Source organism: Brassica napus, chromosome C2 (assembly GCF_020379485.1).
Source record: "Brassica napus cultivar Da-Ae chromosome C2, Da-Ae, whole genome shotgun sequence".
In the NCBI taxonomy this organism is placed as follows: Eukaryota; Viridiplantae; Streptophyta; class Magnoliopsida; order Brassicales; family Brassicaceae; genus Brassica; species Brassica napus.
In genome coordinates this window covers 55,845,631-55,870,099 of record NC_063445.1, presented here as the reverse complement: position 1 = coordinate 55,870,099, position 24,469 = coordinate 55,845,631, and the positions used below count along the sequence as shown (strand labels likewise).

The 24,469-nt window shown below is 29.6% G+C and overlaps 2 protein-coding genes across 4 annotated transcripts; both read right to left on the bottom strand.

Moving 5' to 3' along the window:
* Positions 1-891: 891 nt before the first annotated feature.
* Positions 892-6,544, bottom strand: LOC106380095 (squalene epoxidase 5-like). Of its 3 annotated transcripts, none has more exons than XM_048748379.1 (9): positions 6,276-6,544; positions 5,471-5,582; positions 5,163-5,343; positions 2,806-2,974; positions 2,470-2,688; positions 2,027-2,305; positions 1,831-1,888; positions 1,265-1,579; positions 892-1,122 (listed from the first exon to the last, which is right to left on the bottom strand). In XM_048748379.1, exons 1-8 carry the CDS (start codon positions 6,477-6,479, stop codon positions 1,269-1,271), a joined length of 1,533 nt encoding a protein of 510 aa, XP_048604336.1. In that variant the 5' UTR covers positions 6,480-6,544; the 3' UTR covers positions 892-1,122; positions 1,265-1,268. The 3 variants fall into 3 exon arrangements, with proteins under 3 accessions (XP_048604336.1, XP_048604334.1, XP_048604335.1); XM_048748377.1 differs by having other exon boundaries at positions 1,293-1,579; XM_048748378.1 differs by lacking the exon at positions 1,831-1,888 and having other exon boundaries at positions 1,293-1,571.
* Positions 6,545-10,994: 4,450 nt separating this feature from the next.
* Positions 10,995-14,521, bottom strand: LOC106380094 (squalene epoxidase 5-like). The gene is made up of 8 exons (XM_013819913.3): positions 14,286-14,521; positions 14,007-14,118; positions 13,734-13,914; positions 12,824-12,992; positions 12,467-12,685; positions 12,023-12,301; positions 11,639-11,917; positions 10,995-11,311 (listed from the first exon to the last, which is right to left on the bottom strand). Exons 1-8 carry the CDS (start codon positions 14,490-14,492, stop codon positions 11,198-11,200), a joined length of 1,560 nt encoding a protein of 519 aa, XP_013675367.2. The 5' UTR covers positions 14,493-14,521; the 3' UTR covers positions 10,995-11,197.
* Between the last annotated feature and the right edge of the window lie 9,948 nt (positions 14,522-24,469).

Genomic DNA, 24,469 nt, shown 5'->3' with positions numbered 1-24,469 from the left:
TTCTCGGTTTGGTTTATGTTTTTCGGTTTTAAAAAATATAGAATATGCTCAGTTAGTTATGAAATTCAGCATAGTTTTATTTTTTTCAGTTTGATACGGTTCAGTTCACCACGGTAAAGGTGTCCAAACATATACATTATCTTATATAGAAATTCATATAGAAAAAATTAATTTAATTTCAAAATTTCATATACATTATCTAACTGCGGGTCAAAATCCAGTAAATCTTTAAAAGACAAGTATATATTGCTAATGCACAACATAATTTGTCTAAAGCGGAGGTCCATAACAATCAAGACCACCTCAAGTTTGAGTAATAGAATAGCCTTTTGACGTTAAAAAAAAAAATCTATATATGTGATCTTACTTTATTTTTTTGTCAATTTTGAGGATAAATAATTATTTAAATATGTGAAAGCTTATGCACATTTATGTTATAAATACTTGAATATTAAATGTGTTGATTTCAGATAGTTTTTTTTTTGTAGAAAAAAAGAGTTAAATCCGGGTTTATTAAAGACACAAACCTAATCCCCGGGTGGGAGGTGCAGCCCACGACAAGCCTTCTTCCGGATTTTCATACGGACGTATCCGCAGCCGTGGTGAACAGGACAATATGACTTAGTTTCCGCAGCAGGAAGATCGAACCCGGAATGTGTTTGTCTACTACCACTGGACTATAAGGCCCGTTCAAATTTTCAGATAGTTGGAGAATAAAATACTCATTTTCCTAACATTTCACCCAAAGAAATCACGTTTCAAGCAAAAAGAAGAAGCAAATGAAAGGTAATTTCGTCCAAAACGTTCTTATTATCATCACTGTTATTTTTAATTTGTTTCAATATAAATATCAAACCACATACTTATTATTCTTTTTTTTTGTCTTAAGCATTCCGAAAATTATCTTCTATAACATAATGCATCTAATACAATTTTGACAAAATCATAATTTTTTGTGATCCATACATACGTCTGATACATATCGCGGTTTTCAGAGCATCACAATGTTTACACTGCGGTTGCGGTCATATAGTTTTTGCAATACGCAGCTGCATTTATTGGAGACATCATATGGATAACCCCTTCAGCCTTGAGATGCGGAATCAACAATTTCAAAGACACCTAAGGATTCACATTTTAAGAAAAACAAATCAACACAAAAAGAAAAGAAAAACCAATATCAAATTGCGGAAAATTTTGCAATATAAGGAAAAATTTATGACGTTTACCAGAAAAAAAGGAAATGAAAGATTTAATGACTTGCCAGTTCAAAGAAAGATATAATGTCTTACACCACAAAGTCTGAGGCTATGCCAAATGCGAAGAGGAGATGGAAATGGAGAGAGCAGTTGGCCAATGGAGGATAAAGTAATAGCGAACAAATGATAGATAAGAGAAAGCGGACGAGGGTTCATGCCGCCAAACAGAGCCATCATGCCTGACGTGCGAAACCCACCACTAGAGAGGTAATCATAGCAGCCCTGTCGCATCGCCTCTTTTGCTTGGTCCGTTGATGCAACTAGCACTTGCGAAAATGCATTCCCTAGTGTGTTCACTGTTGCTGACATCGGCTTCACACGTGCAATTTATATACAAAAATGTTTTGGTTAGAGGTTATAAATAGGTTTTGAATGTTCATTTTTAAAGATTAGCATGTGCTTGCCAGGCCCGGCTTAAACTTTTTGTGGGCCCTGTGCTTTATACTAAGATAGGTTTTTAAGAAAATTGTTTATAGTAAATGAAAAAAATCTCTGAGCTAAAATTTGTGGACCAGAATTACTTAAATATTTAAATATAATATAGTTTCCAGTTTCAATTAAAGGCCCGTATCTGTGGTTTCTTCTTCCCAGTGATACACGCTCCCCTGCATATTTTGTTGAGCATTCACCTGCAATATTTGCCAGATAACGACATTTTTTTGAAAATACAGGGCCCTAAATCCTAAAGAAATTTGTAGAAATTTTTTTGGACCCTGTGCTTTTGCACTGTCAGCACTCCTTTAGAGCCGGCACTGGTGCTTGCTTACCTTGCGTATTACATAAAAGCACTTAATAACTTCTGATACTTTGTTGGCATCACCGAGATTTCTCAATGGTTTGAGAAGACGGCGTAGAATGAGAATGTCAGACAATAAAACCATCATTCCAGATGCGATTGCTGGATGACGCATGTTAAATGCATCTCCCAAGACGATCACTCCTTTTTTTCTGCTCAAGGTAGCTGACATTCTCTTTGCTGGCGTCACTTTTATTTTTGCTCCCTCTTCAATCCCTTTCAAAAATATTTTGCGGAGTTTTGGAGGTACCTACCAATTAAATGTAAAGAGATGTTAAATGCATACTCTGTATGAACCGCTCGAAGATGGTTAAATGTGTATATACATGTATGCCTTATCTACGAATTAATAACACCAAATTAGTTATCTATTTATAAATATATCTAGTCAAATTGATCAAACCTAATGTGTACCTGAGGAGCAAGATCGTTCTTCACGAAGGAAGCCATCTCCCCATTGGCAATAGAAGGAAAATAATTAGAGAAAAGCTCAAAAGCACAACGAACGTCGGTGCTGCTGATTTGATACAACATGGTGAACGACGGTTTTGCCATTATTAAGTGTAACTTCTCGGGTTCTTCAAGGCGACAATTCTTTGAGACGTAACCAACTGTGTACGAAATAACCTCCGCCTATATCGAATCACAGAATACAAATGCTTAATTCTACGTCATTGACGTTTCAGTATAAGATTTTAGTGTTATACATATATATATATATATATATATATATATGATCGGAATACTCACATTGTTGTCGTTTAGAGAGCGACGAAGGTTCGAGTAGCAACCGTCGCATACCACAGTGAGAGGTGCAAAGGCGGTCGATTCTTCGCCTAAACTGTTCTTGTATGTCACTCCTTTGATTACTCCTTTTTCTTCTATCAAAGATCTCACCGTCCCTTCTTCTAGTCGCACACTGCCAATTAATGATTGGTGTATTAATCAGTGTTACAAGGAAATCATTGTGTAGATTTGAATATCGTAATGATTTTTTTATTAGAAAGCTCATACAAAAGTATATATAACTCTTAAGAAGTGAAAATATTTCATTTCACGTATTTATATATGAAAAAACTCAAGGTTACGATCCAATCCTAAACACAAGCGGAACTGAATCCCTATCCTGAAGGAAAAAATAATATTTGAGATTTTTCTTATCTAAGCTTTGTATATCTTTAGGACTTCTTGTTTATCTTTCAATACTTCAGGCTTATCTTCCAGTAAGCCCCTCTCATTGCTTGATGAAATTTATAAATATCCATATAAAAGAAATTTTTTGCCATGTAACTAGAGTTGGGCTGAACTTACGGGCGTATAGCCATTTAGGATATGATTGGTTTAAACGCAGCAGTTGCGGATGTGGGAGTTTGCAGAAGCGGGTGGTTGCGGTTTCAAACGTTATTAAGTGTTTTGCATAATTGGTTCAGTATTTAAAAATTGTTACGTTTGCGGGTCATTTTTGAATGGTTTACTCACATATGCAAATGTTAATCAATAAAAAAATTAATTAATAGACAAAAAGTGAATTATAAAATTGATAATTTTAAAACCCAATAATAAAATAATTAATAATTAATATTAAAATTATACATGTATACCATATTCTTATAATAAATATAAAAATTATATTTAGAAAATCATAGTATTAAACTTATATATATATTAGTATTTATATTATCTCAATTTTTTAAAATTATTTAAAATTATATATATATATATATATATATATAAACCAAATTATTATAATATATAAATTACATTTATAAAATAATTGTATTAAAAAATTATATATACATATATTACTATTTATATTATCTTTGAAAAAAATTAAAAAATTTATTTTATATTTATATAATTTTTACCAAAAAAAATTACCTTCCCGCTACCGCATACAACCGCAAACGCTAGCTGGAACCAATTTTTGATTTAGAGAGGTTTGAAGTGGTGTAAAACGATTCGTAGCATTTTTTTATGATTGTTATAAAACGCCAATAACCGTTACCAATCACAAAACCTGCATTTGCAGGTGATAGCAGAGAGACCAGACAAACTCTTAATTGGTTATGTTTTTTTTTTTTTTGAACACACTCTTAAGTGGTAACCATTAAAAGAATATGAGGAATAAGAAGTAAATGAATGAAAATGAATAAAACAAAAGAAAAATTCATTCATCTCCTAATTTGATAAGGAAGTAGTCTATTATTCTTCAAATGTTAAAGAATCATATGAAACAAATATTCTTTGTAAATGGTGTAAAATATATGGAATGGTATATAATTCACTATTCCCACTCATTTTCTTGGTCACCAGAGTTTATTGTCATTACCAATCGTTTAGGGTGAAGTCATATCGTAACTTTACAAACCTAACTTTGGTGGTGAAACCAAAATTATGAACCTTTTTTTTTGGTCAACACCAAAATTATGAACCTAACTTTGGTGAAATCAAATTACGAACCTAACTAGGATCAAAACAAAATAATGAACCAATATAATCCCTCATTTTATATTAAGCATTGTTTTATAGTTATTTTAAAACAATCAAAAATCGTTTTAGATTTTCAAAGCAAAAAATTATATAAAGTTTCAGTGTTAACTATTATTTTAATAAAAAGCAAGAGAGAAATTATATAATATGTTAACAAAGGTTATAAAAAAAATTGTAATGTACCTTCTTAATTTTTTGGTATTGTTTTTAGAAACATTTAAGATGAATTAGGGACATTTAGGATGAAATTATATAGTATGTTAACAAAGGTTATAATAAAAATTGTAATATATCTTCTTAATTTTTTTGGTATTTTTCGTAGAAACATTTAAGATGAATTAAAGAAATATATATATATATATATATATATATGAATTAATTTTTTCCAAGATTTTTTTGTCTCATAATCTATTTGCCAAAGATTAAATTCATATCTTTTATACACTCAATTAAATCACATGCACAACAAAGCTTATGTTGGGTCAACCTAGCTCTCATAAACTAACAAAGAGTTAGTTATGAATAGAATGAATGATTCCTCTTTCTTATATGCTCGACTGAATCTCTTTATACTTTCTAGTTAAAACTCGTAAGTCGTAACATAATAATTAACATACTTGGGAAGAGAAGAGGCCTTTTGGCGCAGTCTCTGGACAAAACGGCCATTGTAAAACATTCGAGCAGATGGTTCATAAGGGAATTTGTTGTCCTCCACCGGAAAAGGTGAGGCGGCTTCTTTTCCGTCCTTATAAAGTGTCAAGCCGGTGGCTTTCTGTGCGTCTATTCCCTCCAAACAATCTTTTTATATATAAACACACAAATTTAATTTTTAAATATTTATGGCTTACAAAATTCAGATCCGGTCCTGGACACAATATATATCGGTCTTAATGTAAATGTAAATGAAAGAGAAGAAGATACATACCTTGAAGATCAAGCTTAGAAAGAAAGAGTCGTCCTCCTGGCTGCATAAACTCCCCCATCATTCTCTCTGGCTCTCTCATGTCCCTCTCTATCACATGTACTCGACGTCCATCCTTCAACCCAATTTTTATATATAAGCTCCAACCCCAAAAATTAATGTATATAAAAAAAATTAATGTATAAGCTTTTTATTTATATCATATTACATTTTTAGAAGAAAAAGACTGTTCATTCCTTCCCGAACTCTTACAATATATACAAGGGATTTTAGTAATTAAACTTCTCAACTATAGATAAATCTTTAAAAAAAACCCTCAACTAAAAATTATGTGAAATAAATCTTCAACTTTAATTCTGTTAAGATATGTTATCTTCCGTTTAAAAAATCGTGACGGAGGGTGACATACGTTAACGGTTTACAAGTTGAGGGTTTATAATGTTGAAAACTTAGTTGATGGGTTTTTTTATGATTCAAAAATAGTTGAGGGGTTTTATCTTAAAAAAACCCCTCAACTAAGTTTTGAAAATTATAAACCCTTAACTTGTAAACCGTTATCGTATGTCACCCTCCGTCACGGTTTTTTAGACGGAGGATAACATATGTTAACGAAATTAAAGTTGATGGTTTATTTCACAAAATTTTTAGTTGAGAGTTTTTTTTACGATTCATCTTTAGTCGAGGAGTTTAATTACTAAAATCCCTATATACAATGATACTAAAAACGATTTATACAGAGAGTTGTTATTCTATCATTAGTGGAATACTCGGAAGCAAAACTGTCAAGTGTCAACGCCATTGTATGTACCTTAGCAAGAGCATAGGCGAGAGCTGAGCCGCCAACACCAGCTCCGACGATGATGACGTCAGGACCACCGTATCGTATCTCCTCCACGGCCACATCCGCCAACTTCGTTGCCTTCTTCCTCCTGTTGGTGACGTGGTATGTCGTCCAAGTCAGTACGAAGGCAAGTAGCGTCCATAAAAAAACTTCCATAAAAGCCTTGTCCATATCTATTAATATTATTACTCAATATAAAAATATTATTAGTCAGTATAAAGAGAGCTGAGAAAGGTGGAGTAAATTAACATATATATATAGTCGGGACGGACGTAGCATCGCCACATACTAACTTACCATAAGAACAGAAGAAAACAGCAAACCAATAATTGTCTTAGATATTATCTTATACAGAAATAGACGATATTACATTATTACCCAACTCCAATAATGGTGTCGCTTAAATTTATGGCTCTGATTTGATTTGATTTGATTGGTATCGATTAACAAGGATGATAAAGATAGTACATACCACTCATAGGCTAATCATATATAGAAAGTTTACAAAAGTATAGATTACAAATTATGTATATTATAGAATAAGGGTATTACATTTGTTTCTATGAAAAATGAGTAGTACATATATTTTTATTAAGTTACTTTTAAATAATACAATTTGCTACTCATTTTTTTAACACTAGATAATTATATTATTACAAACTATAAAAAATACTATAGACGATACTACACTTTTGAATCGTCATATTGAATCTGCGAACCTCTTGACGTAAAAACATTAGTGAACCTTTAGTCAAACATTTGGACTAAGTGGACTTACACTGGCACTCCTTTACATTTTCAATTAATTATGCGCTTTAGTATTTTTTAATAAAATATTTTCCAAAATAATGTGATCATATTTTTGAAAACATCGTATCACATGATTTTCTTGTAGATATTAATATGTAAATGTAAGCTACATTCTAATAAAATATATATCTATACTATTATATGCGAAGTAATTTTTTACATCTAAGCTCCCACTTAAAAATTAAAGAGGTAAATACCGTTTATACCTTCAATGAATAAAATATATAATTACCAAAAAATAAAATAAAAATTATTTGATTAGATAAGTGATTAAAATAATAATAATTATTATTATCCAATTTTTTTAAAAAAATAATATTGTTTATACCTTTAATGAACAAATATATAATTAGCCCAAAAAACGAATTCAAAATTTATTTGATTAGATAAGTGACTAAATTAATAATAATAAAATTAAAAATAAAAATTTCATGTATTAATAACTAATTCTAAAATGACTATGTCTGCATGTGCATACAAAATACCTAGTTAAACTTTTTTAGTAATATTATGTGACAAATTCAAATTGGGTGCTATTTTCATACATTCTCCCATATAAGTTCTACTTTAGTATATAAAGACAAAAATAGTATTAAAAAAAGATATGATATATATATGATAAATAAAATAGACATTAATTTAAGAACAATAAATTGGAAGGATAAATTAGAAGAAATTAAAAAAAAGATGAATTATTAGTGGAATAATGAATTCTATTTGTTCCAAACATTTTAAACACATAATAAGAGGAAAAGTTCTAAAATAAATTATTTTCGCTGTTGGAAAATAAAGGAGAAATATTGTAATAAATGCGTTCACACCATAATAGATACGTGACAGTTTCATAGCGATTTGAGAATGATCACGTTGATGTGTCACGTGTAGAGAGCTTCTCAGTTAAATTTTACATAAATGTGTTCACATAATGTACTTTACGTTTTGAAAAATATAAAACTCACATGTAAGGTTCTAATAAAACTCACACTTTCCAGATTTTTCGATTCGAATCAAAACGGATTATGAATCGAAAGTCCAATTATACATATATTATTTTTATTATTGACGAATAGGATGGGTAAAATATTCGTAAATTTTTTATTTGATTAGTTACCCTTTTTGATTCGAACCAAAAAATCTGGATATCCGTAACCTACGAAGCAAATCAAATAATAAAATACAATATCTGTAAAAAAAAATCACAAATACTAATATTTTTAGGAGCGGATATCCCATTCGATCCGTTATATACATATATATATATATATATAGTTTATATAATTTTTACCATATTTTCATTATTTAATTTATTATATTAGGTATTAGAATTTAAAAAGTTAAATAATAATTTATTTTTGTAATGAAATATTATTATTTTATATTATTTTTTGATTTTTCATTTATTTTTTTAAAAATATTTTATTTACGGATAAAATCCGATATCCGTAAAAATTCTAAAAATTTCCGGATATCTGAGACACCGAATATCCGGGTGGCTACGGATCGACTCAACACTAATACTTCCAAATACTCATATATTCGATCCATATTCACTCCTATTTATGGATACAATTTAATCTTCTTTATATGAAAGAAAATTCACTAATGTTTAGGCTTATTTCATATTTAATTAATTTATTTTAAGCATTTTATATTTCATGTGTTATTTTAAATAAAAATGTTATTTAATATTGATTAACAATATTTTTATATATTTACCAACCACTTTTATATACTTTTATATACACATACATTTGGACATTAACGTGAACACCTATATAACTAAATATTCACCACAACTAAAGTATCTAATTCTCTTCAAAGTTAAAATATTCTTTTAATGCTTCTTTCGCTATCCACCAAATTATAGTGAAAAGATTTGTCTTAATAATTTTATTTTCCATTTCTTTAACTATTATATGTTTAGAAATTACAATATGAAACCATTGGTTCAACATCAAGAATATCTAAAATTCATATAACCTTAAACCAAACAAATAATAATAATTTTTGGTTATAACAAAAAAAAACATCAATAATTTGAACCGAACAAACCAAAATAAATATTGATTTAGAATTATAGATATATTTTAGAAGATTAAAAACCAAAAAACAACCTAAAACCGAACCGGTATCCAAATTAAACAGATTTGATGTCTCCTTATTAAAAAAATAACAAAACTAATAATCACATCATGTGCAAGGCGCATGTTATACCTAGTAATATATGTATTTAAAAAAAGATTTGTTCAAAGTAACTTATTAAGTGGGTGATTGGTTGGAATGTAAGACCTGAGTTTAACTTTAATTTTTATCTACATGCTTTAAATCACCAATCATGCTTTGTACTGGCTTTTAAAGCTACATCCAAAAAATTGAACAATAGCTGTAAAAGTTTTACGTTCTAAAGATCCATCTTTTTTGATGTAGCAAATCTATTGCCGAAACAATAAATTTTAAAAGTATATCCCTTACAGTTAAATATAAAAAATTTTACAGACTAAATTTTATAGTTACAACCCGACCAATCATCTCCTAATTTAGCTTGAAATCTATAGAATAGCGCATTTGAAAATATTATATTCCATACACAAACGTTCAACAAATGAACAGTCTGTTAATTATAACAATCCTTTTATTTGCTTAGAATATACCGAATGGTATTTCTAGTTACATATAACTAGGTGTTTTTTTCGTGCTCATACACGGATATAAAGTTTTACAAAATAAATATATTACAAAATAAATATATTATAAAATAAATATATTATAAAATAAATTATATTTTAAATTTATTTCTAATTTTTTTTTTGTAATTTATGTATGATTTATTTTAAATAATATTATATGATTTTAATTAGACATATAATTTAGATATATAATATCAAGTCGATTTGGTTATTACTTGGATATATTAAATTATATTACTTCTCCAAGTTTAACTAGGGTATATTTTGTGCTTCAATAGATTTTTTTTTTTTTTTTGCATTTATACTTTTGATTTTAGGCATAGTAATTTACATTGTTTATGCGGCTCATTTTGTGGGTTACATTGAGTTACACATATTTCTTCAAATCGAATTAAAATTACTTTTGATTCTAGTTAAACAAAATTTGATTAGTTTTATTTATTGCACTAGTTCAGTTTTTCATCTTAAATATGTACATATAATTTCATAAATTCTTTTGTATAGTTTGATAATTGTGGATTTGTAAAAATAGTAGAAAAATCTGAATTGATGATAAGTATTAAATTTTATAAACGAAGATTATCGATAGAAATTTTAAAACTCATGAACGGATATCAATATCTACAAAAAAGTTTTTTTTTGTAAATTCTAAGTAACTTTATACTTTATATGTATAAAATAAAAAATATTCTAAATAATCTTAACCATAAAAATTCATATTGGTTTATGTACTCTTATTATAGTTATATTATGTTGCAAAAATATATATATATAAAGCCGCAAAGAATTTTTAGTGGTATATTTGCTTTGATCAAAAAATTTAGATTTTTTATTTAAGTCTTTTGATAAAAAATATATATAGAAAATGTCAATCAAAATTAAAAATTTAACAAAATTAATTATGAAAAAATGAATAAAAATCTCAATAGGGGCAATTATAAAAAAATTCTAGTTCATCAGTAATATTTTAGCATATGTTATCAAAATACCTTTTGTAAGAATCTGAGAAAATAGACTGATATAAATAAAATATTTTTTTTATTAATTTTGAAATATATATTATGTTGTTTCATATTATGTTTTAAAGAGATGGGGTGGGTTTTTTTGTTAACATCAAAACTGTTTTTTGTGAACTTTTCTTTTTATGAAATCACATTACATTAACAGTAAGCACATTGCAAAACAATTATAACAAATGCAAATTCTCTTTATTAATTATTATTGTTACAATCCTTTTATTTCTTTAGAATATACCGACGGATATTTTCCAGTTATTTATTAATACATAATTGTAAGCACACTGCAATACAGTTTTAACAAATGAACAATTGCATAGATTCTCGCTCCTGATCTATGTGGTATTATATTATTCGCGTTTTAGAGCATCGATGCTTAGAGAGCGGTTGCGGACATATAGCTTTTGCGATACGCGGCTGCAGATGCTGGAGAGAACATCTGGCCAACCCCTTCCGCTTTGAGATGAGGAACCAGCATCTTCAAAGACAACTAAATTAAGAGAGAATGCCAAATTTTAATGAGCAAAACAATTACATAAAAATGTACTATAAGGAGAGAAACAATGACTTGCACCAAAAGTCAAATTGCAACGGTAAACTAAAATGACCGACATAAAATTTCGAAAAACAATTCTATATAGAATATGCAAAGGCTGACTTTGGGCCTTCACCCGGGTTCAAATCACTTTTGGGATGGAAGATTATTATCTAAGTCCGAATATTTATGAGCTGAATATGTGAAAGATTATGAGTGGTAAGACTTGGAACTTTCATAGTAAACAAAAAAAGCAGTATAAAGAAAGATATAATGACTTACGCCAAAAAGTCTGACGCTATGCCAAATGCGAAGAGGGGAGGGAAATGGATAGAGCAGTTGACCAGTGGCCGATAGAGTAACAACGAATAGATGATAGATGAGAGAAAGTGGACGAGGGTTCATGCCGCCGAGTAGAGCCATCAAGCCGGACGAGCCATAGCCACCACTGGAGAGGTAATCATAGCAGCTTTGTCGCATTGCCTCTTTTGCTTCGTCCGTCGATGCAATCAGCACTTGAGAAAATGCATTCCCTAGTGTGTTCACCGTCGCTGACATTGGCTGCATCGTACAAAATCATGTAACATTTCCAAAATTTTGTTGAGGTTGTTATAAATAGTTTTTTTAGATTTTCATGTTTTAGCTTAGTACGTGACGTATGCTAACCTTTCGGATAACATAAAAGGACTTGATAACTTCTGAGACTTTGTTTACATCACCGAGGTATTCCAATGGCTGGAGAAGGCGACGTAATATGAGAATGTCAGATAGTAAAACCATCATTCCAGACGCGATTGCTGGATGACGCATGTTAAATGCATCTCCCAGCACAATCACACCTTTCTTATTGCTCAAAGTAGCTGACATGCGCTTTAATGGCATCACTTTTATTTGTGCCCCCTCATTGATCCCTTTCAAAAATATTTTGCGGAGATTTTGAGGTACCTGATAAGTAAGTGTTAAAGAGATGTTAAACTGGACCCATGGACTGGTTTTAAATGTTAGATTGTGAGTATATATGACATATCTATGTAACAGTAACATCAAGTTAGTTAATATATATAGTTACTTCAAAATGATCAGATATAAGATCATCAGCCTAATGAGTACCTGAGGAGCCATAGTGTTTCTCAAAAAGTTGGTCATTTCACCATTCGCAATAGAAGGAATTTTTCCGGGTAAAATCTCCACACTACAACGAACGTCAGTGCTGCTTATCTGATACACCATGGTGAAGGATGGTTTAGCCATTACCAAGTGTAAGTATCCGGGTTCTTCGAGCTGACAGTTCTTTGATATGAAACCAACTTGGTACGACATAACCTCCGCCTATATAATAAAAAGTTAAAACAGTAGAGATGCTTACGAACTAGCTGAATATAAATCAAAGTCAATAACATGATCAGTTTTATCAGATTAACTTTTAAGTATAAGATTGAAGTCTAGTCTGTTTAAAGCTAAACTCACATCATTATCGTTAACAGACCGACGAAGGTTGGAGAAGCAACCGTCGCATACCACAGTGAGTGGTGCAAATAGCATCGTTTCTTCACCTGAACTGTTCTTGTATGTCACTCCTTTGATCATTCCATTTTCTTCAATCAAAGATTTTACCGTCCCTTCTTCCAGCTTCACACTGCCAATCAATTTTTGGTATATAAATCAATGTTATAATTAAGGAACATCAATGCTATTGTCAAGTATCGTAGTATATATATAAATTTTAGGAACTGGCTACTAATATGTTATTTTCAAGGCAAAAGCAAAAGGAATGTCGAAAAAAAAAATCGAATGCCTAAATAGGTTTTGGATCCGAAGGTCAGTACACCCTTGTAGTTTAAATTATTGTCGTTAGGACCAGACCTCTCCTTACAACCACTGTCAAATTCTGTTGGCTAAACTCTGCCCTCCAAAAACCGACTGTAATATAATACATGCAATTATTCTAAATACAATATTCAATAGGTATTGCATATTGTTGTAGCATAGCGAGATAACCAACTTAACTGATTGAACCAAGATGAAGTATCCTTTTTTCTGACAAAGGGCTTATGAAGTATCCAAATTTTCAGAAACATTTTAGTTTGTGTCTCGCGAATTTTTATTTTATAGAAAAAGACATTTGTAAACGTTTATTGGTAAATTTCTCAGTATCAGATAGTAAGGGAAAAGGATTGTGATTCAGTTTTTATATATATATATTTGATTTAATCACTTATAAATAAAACTTATTTTGGGTTTAGTTCGCGTTATAAAAATTAATTAATAGCGTGTCGAATGTGTCATGTTTCCTATACGTTCGATTGAAATCAGTTACACATTTCTGTGTAATTCGTAACATAATATATAGTAAAATAGTGAATAAAGGGATACATACTTAGGGAGAGAAGAGGCTTTTTGGCGCAGCCGCTGGACAAAACGGCCATTATGAAAAGATCGACCAGTAGGTTCATAAGGAAAATTGTTGTCCTCCACCGGAAAAGGTATGACGGCTTTTTCCCCGTCCTTATAAAGTGCTAAGCCTGTGGCTTTCTGTGCATCGATTTCTTCCAAACAATCTATATATACAGACGGATAATTTTGATTAGCAAACAAAGAGACAATATGTATATTGTATATGCACGTAGATGTAAGTGAAGCGGAGACAGACCTTGTAGGCCAAGCTTAGCTAGCATGAGTCGTCCTCCAGGTTGCATAAACTCACCCATCATTCTCACTGGTTCGCTCATGTCCCTCTCTATCACATGTACTCGACGTCCGTCCTTTAACACAAAATCAATATATCCGAGTGTTAGTTCCAGTCGCAAGTATATGGTGTAAAAAGTTATTATTCGACTGTTCACGTACAAATAGAATAAGAAAATAGTTTACGAAAGCGTGATGCCGATTTAATACTTGGACGTTTAACTGTCACGCCAATGTTAATTACCTTAGCAAGAGCATAGGCGAGAGCTGAGCCGCCGACACCAGCTCCGACGATGATGACGTCTGGACCACCGTACGTTCTCTCCTGGGCTGCCGTATCAACCAGCTTGGTTGACTTCTTCTTCCGGTTGCTGACATGGAATATTGCCCAAGTCAGCACGACGGCGAGAAGCGTCGTCCATAAACAAACTTGCGTAAAATACATATCCATATTTATTAACTATTACTCAATATGGTTTATGAGATGATGAGAGAACTGAGAACGCTCGAGTAACATATTTATAGTCGCCACGGACGTGGCATCACCACATGCAAATTTAAAATGATTAAATAAAAAAACAATAGATTGTTATTTTTTGTTGTCCATATGAGACGTCGTTATAATCTCTGACTTATCGATGTTGATTTTGTCCAAGCTAATAAATATTCTTGTGCTCTATTCGGAACTAGCAAACAGAAAAGGCACCATACTTTTGACATTTCTGAAACTCTTGACTGATGTATTAAATAAGTACATATATTAGTTTAACGTCAATCAACGTTTTTGATAGTCAGAGTACTTACCGTACTAAACTGGTTGTTGAGTAAATTTCACATTTACAAGTGAAACATATTCTTCTAATTAGGGTTAAAGAATGTCTGTTATTAAATCTGAATTTCCAAAGTTACGAATAGTTTTCAAATAAATATTGTTCAGTCAACCATTTTGTTTGGTTTTACGAATATATAATTAAAATAATTTAATGTTCAACATGCTTTAAATTCACAAGAATAAATGTAAAAAAATACTAAATCTGTGACAAAATTTAAACCAAGACATAATTAAAAGGGTGGAAAATGAATTTTCTTTTGAATAAGATTTGACAAGGTCGACTCTATATGAAGACAGCTCATTTTAGCATTATATATAATTGTCATGAGCATGTAGGCTAACCCGCTGGTGCAAAGCTTGCATGCGAGACTCGTTTTTAAGCGCATTGGAAAACTAAAGCCTAAACCTATCCCAGGCACGACGGGTTGGATGAGACAAACCGGCTTCAGCAAGATAAGGGGGGTGATTGATTGGCTGTAGAAAGTTACTTTTTTTTTTTTTGGTCAAATCTGTAGAAAGTTACTTTAGTTTTAATTTTCATCTACAACGTTAAATACTACCAATCATACTTTATCTTGGTTTTTAAAAGTACAACAAAAAAACTAAAGGTACAGCAAAAACACACAAAAAATGGTCGTAAAAAAATTATTTTCTAAAACCTCATCTTTTTAGCTGTATGAAATTTTAAAACTACATTTCTTAAAGTTAAATCAAAAATCTCTAAGGGGGGTGTTGTTAATGTAAGTTATTTGTACTTGAACTCGACTTATTCAAATGTAGTAAATGTAGATGCGGTAGTCGCCTTTAGACCGTCTCCAATATATTTTGCTATTTTAACCTTTAAAATAGAATTTCTCTATTTTAGAGGTGGGATATGCTACAATGTATTTTTCTAAAATAGTAATCTCTAAATATAGAGCAAAAAATAGAAGGATGATATTTATTCCTCTATAAATAGAAGAGAAAATAAAGATCTCTATTATAGAAGAAGAAATAGAGATGGGTTGGAGCAATTTCACCTCTAAATACTATTATACAGATGAAAATAGTAATGAGTTGAAAATGCTCTTACAAGCAGTAATCAATGGCTAATATGGCCATTTGGTTGAAAATAATTGCATTTAACTGGTTGGGTAATAGTTAAAGATTGAATTAGATAAATGATTATAATATTTAATTTATAAAAAAAAATGTTATTAGAATTTAAAATCATAACAATATTTTTGAAAATATATTTAGAACACTTTCTATTTATACATTAAATAAAACTTCTTGTGGTTAATAATATCATATGACTAAATATATAAGGTTTTGACACAATAGTATTCGATTCAAGATATATTTTTTCATTATTATTAAATGGAAATTAACCTAGTTAAGGACGAATTTATATATAGAAGGATAGTGTTTGTCCGCTACACAATTTCTTTTGTCACACCGCTACGCAAATATATTAGGGATGGATCGGAGTTGTTTTTACTTAGAACAATTTAGAGTATTAAGAATTAATAAAAAGCGAGTTTATGATTATTATTAAACATATGTAACTGCAAACGTCCGAAAATATTGTGTTTGTGAATTGTTGTATATGGAGACTTGATTTTTTTGTCAAAAAAGTTAAATTAAATTATAAACGTAACAAATTTTTATTCTTAAGATATATAATGTATTCATATAATCTTAAGTCTGATTACAAATTCAACAACCAAACGAACATACCTAATATCATTATATATTTAAGAATGATATAGTATTTTATAGCCATCCTTTTCTCTTAGCTAGGAAACATTAATTGCATCAACGTTTAGAAAGTATCAGCACCCATGAGGTTTTTGCGATACGCAGCTGCATGCGCTAGCTGGAGATAACATCTGCCTCACTCCCTCAGCCTTGAGATGGGGACCCAACATTCTCAAAGACAACTAGTAATTTACATCTACACATATAAACAACATGGTTAGTGTAAAATAAGAACAGTTAATTAATAAAACAATAATTTGTATATATAAAGAAAAAACTAGAAGTATATATATAATGGATTACGTACCCACAAAAGTTTGAGACTGTGCCAAATACGAAGAGGAAAAGGAAACGGATAGAGTAAAGAGCCAACAGAGAATAGGCTCATGGAAAAAAATTGGCAGATGAGGGAGAGTGGTCGCGGGTTCATGCCACCGAGCAAACCCATCGTCTCTGACTTGGCAAAGCCTCCACCACAAAGGTAATCAAAGTAACCCTTCGCATTGCCTCTTTTGCTTCGTCAGTAGATGCAACCAACAGCTGAGAAAATGCGCTTAGTGGCGGAGGTAGAAAGGTAGAAATTATTTTTATAGGGGTCACTAGAAACAAATTTGATAGATAGAACCAAATAAAAAAAATACGAGGTACATTTGAAATATTAAACATATATTTACCGGTGTCAAACACTAATTTTAACTAAATATTTCACCAAATTAACTCAAAATAAAACTAAAAATTAAAAATATATATAGATTTGATATGGGTCAAATTAATGACCCCTCTAACCCTTCACTACCTCCGCCACTGAATGCACTCCCCAAGGTTTTCACAGTTGAAGCCATTGGCTTCACTATACAACATTTATACAATACGTTTTCTTTTAGGATTGTTAAAAGTCATAGATTCTAAACGTTCATGGTGTATAACAATGATTTAACAAGCCATATTCATAGTATAAGTTGCACATATATAATTACGTTATGGATATTGTAAACGGATTTGAGGATTTCTGAGACTTTGTTAGAATCACTAAGGTTACTGAATGGCTTGAGAAGACGATGTAGAATGAGAACATCAGACATTAAAACCATCATCCAGACGCATTAATTACTGGATGACGCATGTTAAATGCATCTCCTAGAACAATCACTCCTTTCTTGTTGCTCAATATCGCTGACATGTTCTTTGTTGCTACAACTTTCACTTCTTTTTTTTTGAATTATACATGGGTATCCTAGCTCCATAGAAGTGGTACAGACTAGTCACGTGTTGCCACATGTCGATCATTATGTCTCTTGCGATGCCGAAATGTTAATTCTCCTGAAAAGTTTTTAAAAAACTTTCACTTTTGCTCCCTCGTTGATCCCTTTCATTAATATTTCATGTAGTTTTGGAGGTATCTGCATTTAGAATGAAATATAATCTCTTGAATCTAGAGTTTCAATACTGTAATATTTTCAGATCACACATATGTCTCTACAATTCAAAAAAGAAATCATGTCAAATGCCAAAATTCCACTTGGATGAAAATCTAATGTGAGTATGCATAACTTACGTTACAGGAACAATTTAAAAAAAAATTATCGAAGAATGAAGATTTAAACACACTTTTCTATTCATTTTTTCAAAGACATATCTGAGGAGCTATAGTTTTCTTGAAGAAAGTAGCCATTTCACCATTTGAGATAGAAGGAACATTATCAGGAAAAAACTCAGTAATACAACGAACTTCAGTGCTGCTATTTTAATATAATACTAGAGCTTGACACGCACGTACGTGCGGATAAAATTAAATTTATAAATGAATAGTTTTAATATAATCGTAAATATTTTAAATATATGATTTACATTTTAATATTTTATATAATTTAAATTTATAATCTTATTTTTATGTTTTTTATTTGACATTATCAATATATAAAGATTTATTTTATTCATTTTACTTTGTTATTACTTATTATTACATAGTAATATAATATTAAGTTTGGTATAATAAATTCATAATCATAAATAATCAAATATAATCCCTTCAAAATATATATTTTTTTATTTCTACAATTTGCATGAAAAATATTTTTTTAAATTTATATAGTTATACTATAGAACATATATTTGTTCAAGATCATTTATATTTCCTTGTTGTGCTTAAAAAAAATATCCTTTAGCATCAATAATTTTAGTATATAGCATGATTTATAAGTAAATAATTTTTTATGTTTAAATAATTTAGACTTGTTATTTTAGTAGATTTTATACATACTTTACGAAATTTTACCCGCTTTAATGGTGAATGATATTATTTTAAATGAATTTAAAATAATACGTTCATTTATAAATTTAATAGAGTTTTATATTTAATTCATATAGTCATTCTTTTTTATATAATATAGGCTGTAATTAAAAGTTTATGAAAATAACATACAATTGTTTTTTATTTTATAAGAAAATATTAATTAACATTAATTTGTAATAATATTATACTACTAATTACGAAATTAATTAATGCATTATTTTATAAAAATATTTTTAAAAATTTATTAAGATTTTGTTAGATTTTTTTTGTCAACAGAATTTTTATAGTTAATAATAAAATTATGATATTCTTACAGGTGAAGTTGTTATATGTGTTGATTATATAAAATTTAACTAGATTTTGACCCGCGCTTCGAAAGCGCGGGTTTATCTTCGAAAAAATATTGTTTTAAATGAAGTTTTATAAGATGATGTGTATGAACATACTCATTTGTACGGAATATCGATTAAGAAAGAAAATTTTAAAAGGTTTATATACGGAGTCGAGCTAACGTGTTTTAATGCGGTGTTCGGTTTGAAAATGAAATTTGTATATTTAGTTTTAAAAATATTAGTAAACCAAACTAAAAATATATATGTCAACAATTCCACTTACAAATAATTTTCCTTCATATTAATTATCAAAATACAGAAAACAAATACCAATAATATAAAATTTTATTTGTTTTTTATTAAGAATATAAAATTTTAACAACAAAAAATATTGTTAGATGTTTAACTATTATGAGATGGGCTTAAGAAGATCCGATATGATTTTCTAGTTAGAGGTATAAGGAATATTATTGGAATATAAATTAGTAGGAGTTAATTTTTATCCAGTTAAAGTAGGTAACATATATTTTTTGCACACAAAGTTATCACATATTGTAGTTAATACGAAGTGTCTATATCAAGTATTCTAAAATTTCAGATTTTATGTATTTAAAATCATATCAAACAGATTATTTTGAAAATCCAGTCAGTTAAAGTACGTTAGAGAAATTTATGCTAGCAAATAAATAATTTATGGTCATGAATACAAAATTTGAAAATAAATAAAATAATTCTTAAATCCTTTTTAAAAGTAATAACAATAGTTGGTTACATATTCTAACAATAGTCAGGAAAACGTGGTTATTATAAAATTGATCTGATTTATTAAAAACAGACTTTAATTTTGATAGATAAGAATGAAATAATAAATTATGGACTGGGTATATAACGATTTAAGCACTAATATTTTGGCAGATTGAGAATGAATATGTTCTTTCATAGCGGTTAGGGTATAATCTGTTCTCTCAATTGAATGAGAGTATTGACATCTTGTCGTGTGTGTCTAGGAGAGGAATAAATGTGATATGATCATTGTACTAATCTATGAATAACATATTCATTCACTCAATGAATGAACTATATAGTGTATTAGTTTCGTGTGTATAACATGTATTGTGTTCTACTTTATCGTGTAGAACATGTTTTGGTCTGGCAAATATCAAGTTGGTATATTAGTGGGTTATATGTGGCGAAAGAAATATAGTTAGGTAAACATACGGATATAATTTGTTATTGGGCTAATAGATTGTAAGACCAAATAAGTGTTACTTAAATGAAATAGTGCAGTAACTTTTTATAAGTAGATTTCTCAAGACTGCTTCCCTTTTAATAGAATAGATATCTTAATGATGCCTAAATATCAATAGAAATAAAATGAAATAATTTTTTAGACAAGGTCTATTTTAAAAGAAATCTCACATGAAGAGAAATTGTGACATCTATTTTAATAGAATAGATGTATATTGTGCGTTATGGTGAAACCAAGAAAATATGAAATATTACGATTTTATAGTTGTTGGAATATTTTTTATTGTTTAGTGGTTATGATTTGGAAATCAAATTGTTTGTTCCCCAATTGAAGGGGAAATCGAGTTTACAAAGTTATTAAGTTTTATATTTATTGCCAGTATCTATAGCTGATTTAGCCCGAGGAAAATCGAGTTTATAAAAAATTAGTAGATTTTATATTTACTGCCAGAATTTTTTTTTTTTTTGAAACATTACTTTCATTCATTCGTTCATAGGTTAGTTACTAGCCATAAAGGCCAGAGAATAATTTCCTAAATTGAGCATATAATAATTTGCCAATATTTATGAGCAACAGTTATGAGTAAGATAATATTGTAAGAATGTACGTATTATCTGTGAATACAAAATGGTTGAACTGTTACGAAGAAGGGTTTATGTAACGTTGTCGTTGGTGCATGGTAAGTCCAGTAATGCTGTTTATCATAATATAATCTCTCTTTGAAGTTAAAGTTATGATTCATGATGTATAATATGTATCATAATGCATAATGATGATAGATGAATGTGAGGAGAAATGTAAACGGTGAGAGTTATTGTTTACGTACAATATATTTTAGGGGAGTTTTTAATGCTCAAAAAGACAAGCATTAGTTAACAATTTTGGAAAGGAAATTATTCAATGCTCGTAAAGACACACATAAGTTAATGAATTGTTTAATTAATTCTACAGTGGCATTTGATTGTAAATAATTTGCAAGTTTAAGGGTGAAGTTTATTTTCTACTTCAGTTTTAATAGATTAAATTGTGAAGGATGGCTAATTGATCCTAGGTGCTACAAAGTTATTATCCTAAGAGCGTAACACATTGCATGAACCGAGAGTTTGAATACTTTCCGACAATTGTTAAAAGGTGGGCCGATCATTTGTTAGACTCATCATGATAACCATTTGGGTCGAAATCCAAGCCCAAACTGTCTAAATAGCGATACTTAGGACCAAAACTGTGCGAGGATTTTTTACTGCCCTAAACACAATTAAAAAAATTTACAAAAAATTTGATATTTGATTATAAGTAAACTTATACAGAAATTAATTTATAAAAAAATGTTTGTTGACATAATAGTAAACTATTCATAAGAATACAACAAAAATATAAATTTATATATAGAATTATGATCCATAATGCAGTAATAATTTATCTAAAGTTATGTAGTATAACTTTGTTTTTTTTTTTTTTTGATCAACTTAGTATTATAACTTTGTTAAGTAAGTAAAAATGGAACAAAAGTTAGCTGCCAATGCTATATACGAAGTTAATGAAAATATAATTTACTTTCGTAAAGTTAAATATAAACAAGTGAAGTATTAGAAATAAACAATAATTTTGTAAGAAGAAACAAAGATTTAAACCATATGAAAAAGTATTTGTAAATATGCCTCTAAAGTTTATTTGAAATTAAATTGATGCCCTAAGCCATTGTTTATTTAGCGATGGATTTAAAAAAGCCAACCTTGGCTTCGTAGTTTCAGACTTGTTTGTCTGGCCGTGGTGGTTCTTGCAACTCTACAGCTCATTATGGTTGCGGAGTTCCTCACAATTTCAAGGCTCATCAAGATGGTGCTTGATCACCTCTGTAGCCAAGTTTCTTGCTGCTCTCTATGCATTTGTTGCTGCAGGTTCGGGTAACAGTTCACTGAACGTGTTCTCTGATTCCCGTGGCTTCATCTCACTCAGTAGCATTCATGGTGTTTCACTTTTAAGTTGCTTGTGTGTTATGTTTGCTTTTATCTATGTTTGTGTTATCCGTTTTGCTTTTGCAGCGGTTTATTTAGCTAATGTGGCTGTGTTATTGTTTCTGTTGAACAATTCCTCCATTGATGGAGTCTAAGTTTTATTAATGAAAGTTGGTTTGAACAAAAAAGCCATTGTTTATTTTTCAACCATATAGGCACGGCTCTGCTTAGGACCAACATGGATTCACGCCGAACCTCGAAAGAGTACCACCAGATTACCACCACTTTGTTAAGTAACATTATTTCAGAAAATTGAGTATCTTGGTCTTGACTTGATAACATATAGTATTTTGAAATGGATTATATGATAAGTTACTGAAAATGAATATGATAAGTTTTATTTTTTATTTTCAATCATATTAATTTTAATTATAAATTATGTAAAATGATATTAGTTTTAATTATGAATTATATAAATTTAAGTATTGAGATTTTAAAAGAGTATAATGGTTAATCATATACACACACTTTTATATCTGTTTTCTACTTTAAAAAAAAAAATCGACGCTTCTATTTCACGCACTACTTCTTGTTTTCTGCAGTTTATGTTTGAACTTGGATGGTGAAAAAGATACTAACAAAAACGTTATATCCTAGCAATCCAATGGATATTTCTAAAGAAATTTCATACCAACGTGATAGTATTATATTATATATAAGATTCTTAAGTCCTAAGTCTTAGTCTTAGTCGTAGTCTCGATCTACGGTATGTGAATATTACTGGTCTGACGGCCAATTCATAATACTGGATCATTTTAGAGTTGTTGGTTGGTATGTATTACATTTAAGCATGCAGGTCATTTAGAAATCACAAATTCTTCTTCAGTAGACTATTCATTTCAAAATTATTTTATTTATTGTATTGATGTATTTTTACCAACAAAATGAAATAAAAAGAGTAAGAACAAGATGAAATTTCTCATTTGAGAATTTTCAAAAACTCTATGAAAACTCCAATAGTTTTTCTCTTTTATTCATTGGCTTGTCTTTTATTTTAAATTAAATAACTCAAAAATTAAAATATTATGATTTTTTTGTATGAGAGATATTATAATAGTAGTTTAGAGCTCTATTATCTTGTTAAAAAGAGTGGTATATTAGAATTTTAATGTAAATTATACTTACTTTCTGTTTGATATTAATTACAAATTGCATTAATTTTATAAATAATTTTATTTATTTTAAATACTACAGGAGAAATCAGTGTAAATAATAAGGACACAAATGTATTATTATTATTATTACTATTATTTATAAGTGTGTCAAATTAAAGTGACATTTTGTGAAACCGGTCTATAGTTTTATATATATATATGTGTGTGTGATTTTGCTGATTTGTTGGATTCTCCCTAAATTTAAGATTATAATTAATTAATTTTAATAAACATTTCTAATATTATTCTTAATGATATTCATATGTTTTGATTAAAGTGAGTCTCAGTTAGACAACTCAACTGAACCAAAACCATTAACAAGAGTTATAAAGTTACACAGCGCCATTGACTAGCTCTGCCATGAGCATACTGATGTAAATTTGTATGTTTCAACATCCGATTGGCAGCTACAATCATAGCAGAAATGTTCTCAAGTCATAAATTTTCATGAAACTTCAAAAAAGAACTTTGCTTTAAAACACCTAGCTTTAAAACACATAGCAGAAATGTTCTCAAGTCACGAAATTTCCATGTGTGCATGTCAAAGAAGAGGCCGCCACAAGCCTGGTCAACCCTGTTACACCTAGCTTGGATCCTGATTATCATATTGTAAATATCATTCCTCTCACAGTAATTCTTCTAATTCTTTACCGAATTGAAAACATCTACACAAAAATTAGTGCATCCTCTCTTACTAGGCTCCTACAAATTTTGAAATCCACACTCAAATAAATTCAATTTCAAAACTTCAAGGATCAGCTCATTAGTTTTAATAAACAATGATTTTGCTGATGATCTGGTCATTATATTCAG